A 15,628-nucleotide genomic window follows, 5' to 3' on the forward strand; every position below is an offset into this window, starting at 1 on the left:
GCTAATAATTTTGACCTTAAAATGGTTCATTAAAAAAAATTTAAACTACTTATATTTTAGCTGAAATATAACAAATAAGACTTTCTCCAGAAGAAAAAATATTATCAGACATACTGTGAACATTTCCTTGCTCTGTTAAACATCATTTGGGAAATATTTTAAAAATTACAAAAAATTCAAAGGGGGCTAATAATTCTGACTTCATCTGTACATTGATTTAATATACCATACCATATTAACTTGATAATAAATTACTCACTCTCTTGAAACTACATCACAGCTTTATATGAGTATTAAGCAAATACAATCAGTGCTTTACATATTCAGTTATTCTTCAGCTTCTCATGTGTTGCTACTGCTCTTCTGCATGTTTACTCATCTTATATACTAATCTAACACAGTTTTAGCCTAGCTCATGTTTACTGCACACTACTGCATACTTAGATAATACACAATCTTCCTCATTAAATGCAAAGCTGACAGAAAAAAAATGATATTGAGTAATCACTAACTTGTGCAGTATTCAGTCACAAGATGGCACAAAACAGTCAAAAACGCAAAGCTAACAGAAATGAAAAAAGACGATAAGAGCATAGGCTAACCTATGTATTATCCATTCACAAGACGATGCCAAACAGTTAAAAACTGTCAAAAACCGCAGCATGACAGACAAGAACATTTGAACGTTTTCACTGACGGTGATTCAAAGTTCCCAGATGAGCCTGTGTTATTTAGTGGTTGTTATCTTGGGATAACATCCCTTGTAATGTTGCGACTGACTAATCAGAATGGAGTATTCCCGACAGCTGAGTAATAAATAATATCGGCACATTATTTAGCTTGTGTAATAAATAAATATGGCAGATTATTTACCTTGTTTTCAGGAAAAGTCACTTAACTGATGTATTATTTCTAAAAAAAACAATAATACATGTCTAAAAATGTTATTTTTTTTAGATGTTTGGTCTAGAAACAAGACAAAAGAATAGTTTTTTGATATTTTTCTGGACTGTTGCTGTCTATGGAGGATGAGGGAGTACTCAGATTTCACCTAAAATAGATTAACTTGTGTTCTGAAGATGAACGGAAATCTCAGGGGTTTGTAATGACATGAGGGTGAGGAATTAAAACATAATTTCATCAATCAATATTTGCTTTTAAAAGAATCTTGTGTGCTCACCAAGGCTAGTTTTGCTTAAAAATGCAAAATAAATAAATAAATGAAATACTGTTCTTCCAGTTTAAAACAACTGTATGCTATTTAAATACACTATGGATAAGAGTCTCATGATCATTAGCAAATAATTCCAATCTGCTTAAATGTTCTTTCACATCACCCTTTTGGTTAGAAACACATCAGATGTCAATAGCAAACAACAAATGTTACAAACATACAGTACCATCAATGCATAATCTCAGATCTCAGGCATTGGTTCATTATCTATAAACTGTAAAAATATTGCTAGCTACACCTTGCTAGGTAGTCCCTTGATTGTTGTGCCAGAATGAGAGTATAATTCCTAGCCATATCGACTCGGAAAATAACAACTGTTCATTTTCTGTTGGTTTAGTACACATTTTAACTACTGAAGGCTCAAGCTTTAAATAAATTTTTGGAGAATGTTTTTGATGCTAATGGTCTAATCTGATTCAATGATTTATGCTAAGCTGAGCTAAAAGTGCTCCCGCCAGACCTGGAGGAAAGTGGTAAAACTGTTTAACTCTAGGGGACTTGTACAATTAGCCTATTTCCAAAAAAAGTGGAGTGTTCATTTAACAAGTGCGTAACAGAATACTGCCATTAGTCATCATGTCTAAAAAGTGGAAATGAGTCAATACTAATCTGAACTTAGGTGGTCTGAAAGCCAATCTGTACCTGGTGGACATCTCAAAGCGGTCATTGACAGAGCTGACCCTCCATCCGCAGGCACCTGTCCTCTCCAGCTCCTGCTCCCATCCCTGTGAACACTCCAACCAGTTCATGCTGGGGTCACGCCGTCTGTTGCTTAGAAACTGCTTCATTTCTATAGACAGCCACAGAGATGCAATGAATGTTTGGATTGGTTACAGGTTCTAGTTTTGTGTGCGAAACCTCCACAAGATTCAATTTGCAAGCTGACTTGGTGCAATGAACATGAATTGACTACAAACAAACCTCGACAAGGTTGAAAAAGGGCTATAAGGTGACCTGCTTCAGATTACTTTCCATTATTCATCTGGTGGATGGTCACTTTCCCTCTCGGAGACGTGCCTAAGCTCACATTTCCTTCTATGATTCATTCGAATGTCAAATAATTGTGGGTCGCACAGCTAGGATGGTTATAAAACAATTTCTTATATCAATTAACAGGTTTAGTTTGGAAAAAAATAGTTGAGCCATCATAAAAGATACATATTTAAAAGGATAGGATAGACCCAAAAATGAAAATGTAATTACTATTTACCCACCTTTTAAGTGTTTAAAAACTTTTGAGAGGTCATTTCTTCTGTTGAACACTAAAGAAGATATTTTGATCAAAGTTGAAAACCTGTAATGAGTGACTTCCAACTAATTCTATGAAAGTCAATGGTTACAGGAGTCTAACATTTTTCAAAATATCTTCTTTTGTGTTTAAGAGAAGTAAGAAACTCGTAAAGTAAAGTGTGAGTGAATGATAACAGAATTTTCCGTTTTGGGTGAACTATCCCTTTAATTCAAGAGATAAAATACAAGAATATATTTAAATAAAACCAATAAAGGAATGTTTTCTACACTGAATATAAGAGAAATTATTATTTAAATGTATATAATTGTGTACAAAATACTAATAATAATAATATCAAGTTAATCTGCTGTTTTTGTTACATGCTCTCATTCATACACATACATATACACTACCTGACAAAAGTTGATCCCAGTTGTAACAGCAGCAAATAATAACTTGACTTCTAATTGATCATTTGGAAAAGTGGCGGAAGGTCAATTTTACTGATGAATCATTAGTTGAACTGCATTCCAATCATCACAAATACTGCAGAAGACCTACTGGAACCCACATAGTCCCAATATTCTCACAGAAATCAGTCAAGTTTGGTGAAGGATAAATCACGGTTTGGCATTACATTCAGTATAAGGGAGTGCGAGTGATCTGCAAAGTGGATGGAAACATCAACAGACTGAGGTATCAAGACATTTGTGTCATACTTCAGCCTTCACATCAAAGTTCCTGAGTGCAAAGAAGGTCAAGGTGCTCCAGGATTGGCCAGCCCAGTCGCTAGACATGAACATTATTAAGCATGTCTGGGGTAAGATGAAGGAGGAGGCACTGAAGATGAAGCCAAAGAATCTTGATGAACTCTGGGAGTCCAAGAATGCTTTCTTTGCCATTCCAGATGACTTTATTAATAAGTGATTTGAGTCATTGAGGAGATGTATGGATGCAGTCCTCCAAGCTCATGGGAGTCAAACACAATATTCATTCTTTTCCACTGCAGCATGACTTTATATTCTATACTGGACATTATTTCTGTTAAGTGACAAGACTTTTGTCTAAGCAAAGTCACACATTACTGTCATAATTAAATAATTAAAAATCAAGGCATGATCATATTTTATTTTGGTAAAATAAGAGTAATCTAGAGGCCTTTGCCTTTCACATAAGCCACTTCTGATACCAAATGATCAACTAGAAGTCAAGTTATTATTTGTTGTTCCTAAAACTGGGATAGATGACAAGACTGTTGTCAGGTAGTGTGTATTATGTGTATTTTAATAATAGAATGTATTGCCACTCCTATGTTCAACAATAATACAGATATAAAACTCAAAATCTGACATAAACATCTGAAATCTACAATAATGCCTTTATGTTTGTGCACTTCTACTGAAAATGTCACACATATTTTGCTAAAACATCCGTTGTGCATCATCTGGACTGTGTTGCACTTTAATTATTATATTAACAGAAGATAAATCACTTTCACATTGTTTTAAAAACCACTGCAGAATCATCTGCACACAACCGTCAGGAAACGTTTTGGAGATACTGCTGATTTTTCACATCAGACAGATTGTCAGGATTTGCTCCCTCATCTTTATCCATCACAATATAATGATTTTAGCATTGATTATTAATAACTCACCGATACTACCCAGAGCAGCATTCTGGAAGGAGAGGATGGTGCCAGGTTTCAATGGCTGGTAGGTTTTAGCAATGGTGTACGTGATCTGAAAGCAAGGTAAAACAGTTGTTTTGTGTGTGAGTTGTATGTTTGCAAATGAAATTCATATATTTATTTAGCAAACATGTTTTATATACTACCGGTCAACAGTTTGGGGTTAGTTAGATTTTTAAATATTTTAAAATAAGCTTCTCTTGCTCACCAAAGCTGCATTTATTTAATCAAAAATACAGTACAAATTGTAAAATGTTATTGCACTATAACTGTTCAGGTTCCTTTCAGTTCAGTTTCAGTTTCCTTTCAATTCAGTTTCAGTTTCCTTTCAATTCAGTTTCAGTTTCTTTTCAGTTCAGTTTCAGTTTTAGTTTCCTTTCAGTTCAGTTTCAGTTTCTTTTCAGTTCAGTTTCCTTTATTTTTTGTCATTCAAAACATCACAATAAAATTTTAATGCAGAACGAAATTACATTTCAACAGACTCAACAAGAACATAAAATAACCTCACTATACAAACACTATAAAATCCTAACATGATAAACAAGCTTTTATAATTTCATACAAATATAATTAAATAAGATATATCCCAATTTAAAAAATCTCTGAAGAGAATAACTTAATACTTTAATAACCATTTCACCATTTGTTATAATAGTTGTACTATTTACAATTTATGCTAGTTTAACTATTCATTGATTTATTACTTCACACTAGCTATTAATAGTGTTTAAGAAATGGCACTATTCACAAGTCTTACAATGACAGGATAAAAACTATCACGAAACTGCACTGATTTGCTCCTCAGGCTCCTATAACGCCTGCCTGATGGCATGAGCAGGCTATGGCCAGGGTGGGTTGGATCCCTTAAAATGCAATTTGCCCAAGACAGACAACGCCCTTGATAAAGTTCCTCTATAAATGTCATTTTGACTCCAACAGACCTTTCAGCTGACTTTATGATCCTTTTAATGGTGTTCTTGTCAGATACACTGCTATTCTCATACCAAAGGGAGATGCCATTAGTGAGAACACTCTCAACAGCTCCTCTGTAAACACTAGTGAGGATTGATGGGCTGAGGTGTTGTCTTTTTAACCTTCTCAGAAAGTGCAGTCGCTGGTGCACTTTCTTTGCAAAAAAAGTAGTTTATAATTTAATTTAATCATTTATTCCAGTGATTTAAAGATGAATTTTCAGCTTCATTACTCCAGTCTTCAGTCACATGATCCTTCAGAAATCACTCTAATATTAATTATTATTATTATTATTATTATTATTATTAATGGTAATAGTAATAAGCAATAATGACTGGAGTAATAACATAATTTGGAACTACTTACAATAAGAAAGCAGTTATTCAAAATATTAATAAATATTTAACAATTTATTTACATTTAATAAATGCCACCTTGATGAACAGAATAATTTCTAAAAAAAAAAAAAACATGAAAAAATGATATAAAACTGACCCCAAACTTTTGACCGGTAGTGTATGTCAGCAAACTGTGACAGCAAAACCATTTCTAATGTTACAAAATATTTCTATTTTAAATGGGGTATATGCACACAGACTTAATTTCAGTCAGCCAGCCCCATGGCTTCTGGTTAATTGTCATCCCATACAAAAATCGCAGTGTTTAAGATCTGATTTCTTTAAATAATCTGCGAACTTCACTGCCTGGCTAAGATACAACATAAAGTGGGTCTCAGACCAAACAAGAAGCATTGCATTAAACTATATTTATCCGTGCCATACCTTTAAAATATGGAAATTAATTTTACTCCATTATTTTCAATAGAATTTCTGCGGCTACTGACAGCGCCTGTGTTTAAACGGTCTTTCATCTCTTTTTACACTTTAACCAAATGGAAGCTTAAGTCCATTTAACAGATTATATTTGAATGACATTACAACATAAATGCTGTAAAAGGAGCCTTATGAAATCTAAAACAGTCACATTAACCTTTCACCGAAAGTTGATCATTGCCTGAAAAATACTAGCTATAATATTTTATAATATTTTAATATTAATTAAATAATATTTTTTCTTCTGGAGAAAGTCTTATTTGTTTTATTTCGGCTAGAATAAAAGCAGTTTTTTTTTTTTTTTTTAAACATTTTAAGGTCAAAATTATTAGCCCCTTTAAGCAATATTTTCCACTGAACAAACCATCTATATACAATAACTTGTCTAATTTCCCAAATTACTTAAAACCCACATTAGTTAAGCTTATAAATGTCACTTTAAGCTGAATACTAGTATCTTAAAAAATATCTAGTAAAATGTATTATTATTATAATTATTATTATTATTACTGCTGCTGTCATGGAAAAACATAAGATAAATGAGTTATTAGAAATGAGTTATTAAAACTATTATGTTTAGAAATGTGATTAAAAAAATATACAGGGGACTAATAATTCTGACTTCAACTGTATATAAAATATCAAACAGACTATCTAAATTATTACAATATTTCCCTCTTTTTACAGTATTTTTAAAGCAAATAAATGCAGCCTTTTATAACAGGTTACAAACTCTACTGAGCCTAAACTTTTGAATTGTATATTAAATCTGGCCTTACATTTTTGTTCATACATTAGGAAACAAACCTCTACAGCTTGAGTGTCCGGTGTGAGTCTGTCGAAGAGAAAGCAGAGGACGCGCAGATCTCGGCAGTACAACACTAGTTCCTCTGGAGTGAACTTCAGAGAGCAGGTTGGGGTCACTAGTTTGGTGCGAGACGGTCCCACTACAACACACATTAAAATGCATTACAGTCAGCAGTAAACATAAAGGGACGGTTCACCCAAAAATGGACAATTCTGTCATCATTGACTTATTTCAAACCTTTATGAGTTTGTTGAACATATAAGAAGATATTCTAAATAAAACCCGAAAACCTGTAACCATTCACTTAGTAGGAAAGACAAATACTATGGAAGTCAATGGTTACAGCATTCTTCAAATTATCTTCTTTTGTGTTTAACAGCAGAAAGAACTGATAAAGGTATGGATCCACTTAAGCATACGTTGGAAGTGAGGGCATTTTTATTTTTGGGTGCATCATCACTTTAAGTTGAGATAGCATTTTATTCTCTATTGTGTCTAATATTTGAGTGAAACACCTTCTGGATGGAGGAAAATCTGGGGCGGGACTTGATTTTGTCTATGGAGAACTCATTGGATGATTTTTATGTGACATGAGGTGACCCCGCCCTCACATCAGTATACACCAATCACCAATGCTGGTTTCCCTCACAGTCCAAACACATGCGCTATAGGTGAATTGGATAAACTAAACTGGCAGTAGTGTATGTGTGTGCATAAGTGTGTATGGGTGTTTCCCAGTACTGAGTTGCGGCTGGAAGGGCAACCGCTGCGTAAAACATATGCTGGAATAGTTGATGGTTCATTCCACTGTGTTGACCTCTGATAAATAAGGTACTAAGCCGAAGAAAAATGAATAAATGAATGAATAATATTATGATAATGAACAATATTTCGCTGGTTATGTGTTTTGTTCTTGTACCCGGGCTGGTTTAGCCCTGTCATGGATAAATATGCTACCAAAGTTGCCAATAGGTGGCGGCAGGTCATTCATTCAAATGATTCATTCAAAACACCCAATTGATTCAAAAGCAAATTGATTCAGATGGATCACTGAATCACTGACTCACTTGTTTTAAAAGTTATTCATTCCGGAAAAAAGCTCTGCAGTTTTGTCTTGAGAACATTATACATACGTTGTGGTCCGACCATGTTGAGAACTGCAGTCGTTGCCAAAATAGAAAAAAATATTATGTCAAAGCCAAAAAAGAAAACAATATTATATTTAACATTTAAAATCACACTTAATATCTAAACTAAAAAATAATAATAATAAGAATAGCTAATAACATTAAATCAATATCGCATTTACTGATATGACAGAAAATGGCACTCTTGTAACATTACTGTAATATATAGTTGAAGTCAGAATTATTAGCCCCCCTTTGGATTTTTTTTTCTTTTTTAAATATTTCCCAAATGATGTTTAACAGAGCAAGGAAATTTTCACAGTATGTCTGATAATATTTTTTCCTCTGGAGAAAGTCTTATTTGTTTTATTTCTGCTATAATAAAAGCAGTTTTAAATTTTTAAAAAAGTATTTTAAGGTCAAAATTATTAGCCCCTTTAAGCTATTTTTTTCGATAGTCTACAAAACAAACCATCGTTATAGATATATACAGCTGAAGTCAGAATTATTAGCCTCCCTGAACTATTTGCCCTCCTAAAATATTAGCCCTCTTGTTTATTTTTCCCTAAATTTCTTGAATGAAGAGAAGATTTTCTTCAACACATTTCTAAACATAATAGTTTTAATAGCTCATTTCTAATCACTAATTTATTTTATCTTTTCCATCATGACAGTAAATATTATTTGACTATATATTTTTCAGGACATTTCTATACAGCTTAAAGTCACATTTAAAGGCTTAACTAGGTTAATTAGGTTAACTAGGCAGGTTAGGGTAATTAGGTAAGTCATTGTATAATGATGGTTTGTTCTTTAGACTATCGAAAAAAAATTGCTTAAAGGGGCTAATACTATTGACCTTAAAATGGGTTTTAAAAATCAAAAACTGCTTTTATTTTAGCCGAAATAAAACAAATAAGACTTTTTCCAGAAGAAAAAATTTTATAGGAAATACTGTGAAAATTTCCTTGCTCTGTTAAACATCATTTAGGAAATATTTAAAAAAGAAAAAAAATTTCAAAGGGGGGCTAATAACTCTGACTTCAACTGTATATGTGTATATATAGATCAAATCTTATAAAAACTCAATTTTAAAAAGGATATTTTTTTGCGTTTTTGTAGTAATTTTGTAGGCTTCATCACAGTGTCTTAATAAATTGCTGTTACAACGTGAAGCCTTCTGAATTTTCACTATAGATACATTGTCTCCAAGAGGTTTAAATGAGGAGTTTGATATTCGTCCTTTTCTTTAATGTTTAATTAGTTGTAATACCTTTATTTGGATAGCGCTTTTACAATGTAGATTGTGTCAAAGCAGCTTCACATAGAAGATCACAGTAAAACGAAACATAGTGAGTTGTTTGGGTAAAGGTTTTTTGGTTATATTTTGTTGCATTTCTTTATATGCGATGTACTATTAGGATTTGTTTTTGTATTTTTGTTTTGAATATTTAAGTTGTATAATTTACAAATGCGTATTTTTCTCATTTTTGTTGTGAGATAATGTAGGAGATCATGTGATCCGGAAGTTTTTATTTAAAAAAGAGCAACATACTGTGATGAATACTGTCTGACGAAGAGCCGGTGTGCTTGAAACGTTACACGCCTTGTATCGGCCTTTTTAATTTAATAAATTGACATTAATGGAGTTTTGGTGTTGCCGCCTTTTTGAATATATATTTTCATCGTAGTGTAGAATTCAGTTGGTGGCTGAATTAAACAATTAAAACATTACAGTAGATAATAATTATTGAATGTCCTACATTGGAAAGAGAATATAGAGAAAGTTATTTTGCTTAAAAAATACAATGCTGGTAAAAGTATTAGAAATTATAAAAAGGATAACCTTTACTCTTCTAAAAACAATGTCCCTTTAATAAATACTGTGCTGATTTTTGTTCATTTTCTAAACATTACAAGGGTACTTGAATTGAAAAAAGATGATCCTATATATTTAACTACTGAAATATATCATACAAATCATGAAGTGTTTATTTTGATTCAAATGTGGCTTAAATACAGTTGAAGTCACCATTATTCGCCCTCCTGTAATGTAATATCACATTTCTATGTAATATCACATTTACTGATATGAAAGAAAATGGCACTCTTGTAACATTACTGTAATATATACAGCTGAAGTCAGAATTATTAGCCCCCTTTGGATTTTTTTTTCTATTTTAAATATTTCCCAAATGATGTTTAACAGAGCAAGAAATCTTTCACAGTATGTCTGATAATATTTTTTCTTCTGGAGAAAGTCTTATTTGTTTTATTTTGGCTAGAATAAAAGCAGTTTTTTTATTTTTTTTAAACCATTTTAAGGTCAATATTATTAACCCCTTTAAGCTATTTTTTATCATACTGTAGTTATACAATGACTTGCCTAATTACCCTAACTTGCCTAATTAACCTAGTTAAGCCTTTAAATGTCACTTTAAGCTGAATACTAGTATCTTGAAAAATATCTAGTCAAATATTATTTACTCTCATCATGGCAAAGATAAAATAAATCAGTTATTAGAGATGAGTTATTAAAACTATCATGTTTAGAAATGTGTTGAAAAAATCTTCTGTCCATTAAAATTAATAAAATAATTCAGGAGGGCTAATAATTCTGACTTCAACTGTATGTCCTCAGCAGGGTTGACGAAATTGTGTCTGTCTGTAAAGATATCCTCACCTGCCACCACTTTCTCAATGGAGGCGAGAGCTACATCGTGATCTCCAAGCAGCACAGGATCTGCATTATCCTGAATGAGGAGAAAAGGAAGCCATTGAGACAAATACGTCTGCAGAGGATGTTACACTAGACTGCCAGAGACTTTACGAAAAAGCCAAAAGCACTTTTGAGTTACGCAGTAAAGCACGACAAAACAGAGAAGCGCTAGGATTGTCATTGTGGAAACATCTCAGCAATCTGTGGCACTCACGTCAGGTTTCTGGCTGTCCTGAGGCACGAAGGCCACTCTGAAATGAGTGCAAAACAGAGTCCCGGACAACCAGCCTCCGCCTTCTTTAGCAGATAGCTTCTTCCTCACCAGAATGGCCCGCTGCAGCACACACTCTCCTGAAGAAACAGAGGTAAAATACATGCTCATTAAAAAAACCTGCACATTTTGTGGCTGTTAGTACATGCATGATAGATTGAAGAACAAATACAATTGATAGATTTCAGTCACAGGAAACCTTGTGTAATGACCCCAACACTGGGTCTACATAGAAATACAGCACATTCTGGTCATATTTCCATCTGTTTCAAGCTATGAATAGAGATATGATCACAAACTGTAAACCTCGTCCATTTTCCAGTCATCTAAAACCATCATGACCCTGTCAGAGCTCCAATTCTGCAATGTTCACATTTATCTTGTGGATATCCCTCAGCGATTTAGTTATCAGTGACTCAAAAGTCCATCTAAAATATTCCTTTATTGATAGTTTTCAGTCATGTGATCTGTGTGGAGACCTGGCGGGCAAAAACACAATGGGCAGTAAAGGCAGCTACAATGGGATCTCTTTAGAAACGTAGCACAATCCGGTCATATTTCCATATTTTAATCACCCATCAACAGAACAAACCAGAGATATGATCACAAACTGTAAATTGTGGGCACTTGTGATTTATATACTGTACCTGCTGCTGCTTTCAGTCATCTAAAACCATCATGTCCCTGTCAGAGCTCCAATTCTGCAATGTTCACATTTATCTTGTGGATATCCCTCAGCAATTTAGTTATCAGTGACTCAAAAGTCCATCTAAAATATTAACTTATTGATAGTTTTCAGTCATGTGACCTGTGCGGTGACCTGGTAGGCAAAAAACAACAACAATGAGCTGTACTGGCAGCTACATTGGCATCTCCACAAAAACACAGCACAATCTGGTCATATTTCCATCGGTTTCAAGCTATGAATATATTTTAATCACACATCAACACAACAAACCAGAGATATGATGACAAGCTGTAAATTGTGGGCACTTGTGATTTATATACTGCACCCGCTGCTGCTTTCAGTCATCTAAAACCATCATGTCCCTGTCAGAGCTCAAAATCTGCAATGTTTACATTTATCTTGTGGATATCCCTCAGTGATTTAATCATTAGTGAGTCAAAAGACCATCTAAAATGTTCCTTTATTGATAGTTTTCTGGTAGGCAATAACAAAAAACAACAACAATGAGCTGTACTGGCAGCTACATTGGCATCTCCACAGAAACGCAGCACAATCTGGTCATATTTCCATCAGTTTCAAGCTATGAATATATTTTAATCACACATCAACACAACAAACCAGAGATATGATCACAAGCTGTAAATTGTAGGCACCTGTGATCCATATACTGCACCCGCTGCTGCTTTCAGTCATCTAAAACCATCATGTCCCTGTCAGAGCTACAATTCTGCAATGTTTACATTTATCTTGTGGATATCCCTCAGCAATTTAGTTATCAGTGACTCAAAAGTCCATCTAAAATGTTCTTTTATTGACAGTTTTCTGATAGGCAAAAAAAACAACAACAATGAGCAGTACTGGCAGCTACATTGGCATCTCCACAGAAACGCAGCACAATCTGGTCATATTTCCATCAGTTTCAAGCTATAAATATATTTGTAATACACATCATCAGAACAAACCAGAGATATGGACACAAACTGTAAATTGTGGGCACTTGTGATTTATATACTGCACCCGCTGCTGCTTTCAGTCATCTAAAACCATCATGTCCCTGTCAGAGCTCCAATTCTGCAATGTTTACATTTATCTTGCGGATATTCCTCAGCAATTTAGTTATCAGTGACTCAAAAGTCCATCTAAAATATTAATTTATTGATAGTTTTTAGTCATGTGGCCTGTGCAGAGACCTGGCAGACCAAAAAAAAAAGTGTCGTAATGGCAGCTACACTGGAATCTCCACAAAAACACAGCACAATCTGATCATTTTCCATCGGTTTCAAGCTATGAATATATTTTAATCACACATCAACAAAACAAACCAGAGATATGATGACAAGCTGTAAATTGTGGGCACTTGTGATTTATATACTGCACCCGTTGCTGCTTTCAGTCATCTAAAACCATCATGTCCCTGTCAGAGCTACAATTCTGCAATGTTTACATTTATCTTGTGGATATCCCTCAGCAATTTAATCATCGGTGACTCAAAAGTCCATCTAATATATTAATTTATTGATATTTTTTAGTCATGTGACCTATGAGAAGACCTTTCAAACCTTTATGATTTTTACTTTTTATGTTGAACACAAAAGAAGATACTTTGAAGAATGTTAAAAATTGGTAACCACTGACTTACTTAATTGGAAAAACAATTTAATTTAAGTTTACTTCTCTAGCGTTTTTATAATGTAGACTGTGTCAAAGCCGCTTAACATGCAGTAGAAGTTCTAGTAAAGTCCAGATTTCAGAGTGGAAGTTCAGTTTAGTTCAGTTCAGTGTGGTTTAAATTTCATTGCTGAAGGTTCAAACACTTAAGAGCAAATACTGATATTATGGTAGTCAATGGTTACAGGCTCCCAACATTTTTCATAATATCTTCTTTTATTTTCAACAGAAGGAAGAATAAACAATGACAGAATACTCGGTTTTGGGTAAACGATCCCTTAAAAGTTTACAACAGGAAAATGTGTGGCTGACCAAGCTAATATCTGTGGAAAAGCACTGCACAAACATCTGGCTTTAGACTCAAAGGAAAGCTTCAAAAAGGCTCTGTAGGCTATTATGGTCTCATATATAAAATATATGTGGTATTTCAAAAAATAGCTTGAAGGAAATTGTGATTTTGTTGACATGGAGCTCATAGTCATAAAAACGTTTAATCAGATATACATAGCCAACTGTGGTTTGAAAGAGTTGTGGTCAGTTTTTGTTTCCCTGTAAATAAATTAATAGTTTTATCCTGAATTCAATTGAACAAAAGTTACAGTACAGATACACATACAACAACATTTCTATTTAAATTATTTGTTTCTTTTTTAACTTTCAACTTTATTTACATAGCACCTTAAAACAACATAAATGTTGACCAAAGTGCTTCACAAACATGGCACCAATAATAACTTTTATATGTATTAAAAGGTCACTAAAATGATCAGTTTTAGGGCTGCACGATATTGGAAAAAAGTGGCATTGCAATATTTTGTTTGTCTGCAATATACAATTGAAGTCAGAATTATTAGCCCCCCTGAATTATCAGCCCCCCTACTTATTTTTTTCCCCCCAATTTCTGCTTAACAGAGAGAAGATTTTTTTTCAACACATTTTTAACCATAATAGTTTTAATAACTCATTTCTAATAACTGATTTATTTTATCTTTGCCATGATGACAGTACATAATATTTGACTAGATATTTTTCAAGACACTTCTATACAGCTTAAAGTGACATTTAAAGTTATTGTATAAAATTAAAAACTGTTTTTATTCTAGCTGAAATAAAACAAATAAGACTTTCTTCAGAAGAAAAAATATTTTAGGAAATACTGTGAAAATTTCCTTGTTCTGGTAAAAATCATTTGGAAAATATATAAAAAAAACAAATTCAAAGGGGGGCTAATAATTCTGACCTCAACTGTACATTACAATACGCAAATATAATTTCATAGCATGACTTCTAATACTCTATAATGGAAAGAATTCATAATTCTAGATTGATTCTGACTTTTTTTGTAGGGAGTATCTAGATAAAATATAATGAACAAATTTCTGTAAAGTCCAACAGACTTTAAGAACAGAAATTCAATAATTTCAATGTAAAATAACAAAAGTACAGTCAACTATTCTTTTATTTTTCTTTGGCTTAGTCTTTTATTTATCAGCGGTCGCCACAGTGGAATGAACCCCTAACTATTCTCTTTTATTTTAGAAGCAAAGATGTTGAATTATTTTCATAAACTTTTAATTAGGAGGGTGACATGGTGGCGCAGCGGGTAGCACTTTCACTTTACAGCAAGAAGGTCACTAGTTTGAGCCTCGGCTGGGTCAGTTGGCATTTCGGTGTGGAGTAAGCATGTTCTCCCCGTGTTGGTGTGGGTTTCCTCCAGGTGCTCCCGTTTCCCCCACAGTCCAAAGACATGCGCTATAGGTGAACTGAATAAGCTAAATTGGCCGTAGTGTGTGTGTGGGTGTGAATGCAAGAGTGTAAGGGTGTTTCCCAGTGATGGGTTGTGGCTGGAAGGGCACCCGCTACGTAAAACATATGCTGGATAAGTTGGCGGTTCATTCCACTGTGGCAACCCCTGATTAATTAAGGGACTAAGCAGAAAAGAAAATGAATGAAGGAATGAACTTTTAATCAGGGATTTGAAATTGTAATAATACTTAATACTGCTTTTGAACTCTGCCCCTCACTGAGTCTTTTGCCCCCCCAATACACCCCCCACACTCCTCTAACTTATACTCCTCACAATCACTGCACTATTTAACATTTGCACATTTAAAGTTTGCACATATTCATTGCACTGATTCATTTACTTGAACTGTACATACCCACAGCACATGGACATTTGTAATTATGTTTATCTATCTGCACACTTCTGCTATTAATAGCATCCTGTACATATATTCATTTATTGTAAATCTGTTCATAGCTAATACAACCTGTATATAATGTTCATAGTACATCCATCTATAAATATCACCATAGTTTTTCTATAACTGCACTTTATAACTTATACCTGTATCCTGCACTTGCTGCTATTGCACTGCTGGTTA

At 33.7% G+C, this 15,628-nt stretch overlaps 1 protein-coding gene across 1 annotated transcript in view; it reads right to left on the bottom strand.

The window, feature by feature from the left end:
* The window catches only part of mtmr11 (myotubularin related protein 11), an 85,640-nt gene that overhangs the window by 39,573 nt on the left and 30,439 nt on the right, over positions 1–15,628 (bottom strand). Inside the window, exons 3-7 of the mRNA XM_056475304.1 lie at positions 10,829–10,965; positions 10,579–10,648; positions 6,768–6,907; positions 4,123–4,207; positions 1,877–2,024 (exon numbers count right to left, since the gene is read on the bottom strand). Of these exons, the coding sequence (XP_056331279.1) occupies positions 1,877–2,024; positions 4,123–4,207; positions 6,768–6,907; positions 10,579–10,648; positions 10,829–10,965 (580 nt within the window). The remainder of the gene's footprint in view (positions 1–1,876; positions 2,025–4,122; positions 4,208–6,767; positions 6,908–10,578; positions 10,649–10,828; positions 10,966–15,628) is intronic.

The sequence above is a fragment of the Danio aesculapii genome, chromosome 16, assembly GCF_903798145.1.
Source record: "Danio aesculapii chromosome 16, fDanAes4.1, whole genome shotgun sequence".
NCBI classification, from domain to species: Eukaryota; Metazoa; Chordata; class Actinopteri; order Cypriniformes; family Danionidae; genus Danio; species Danio aesculapii.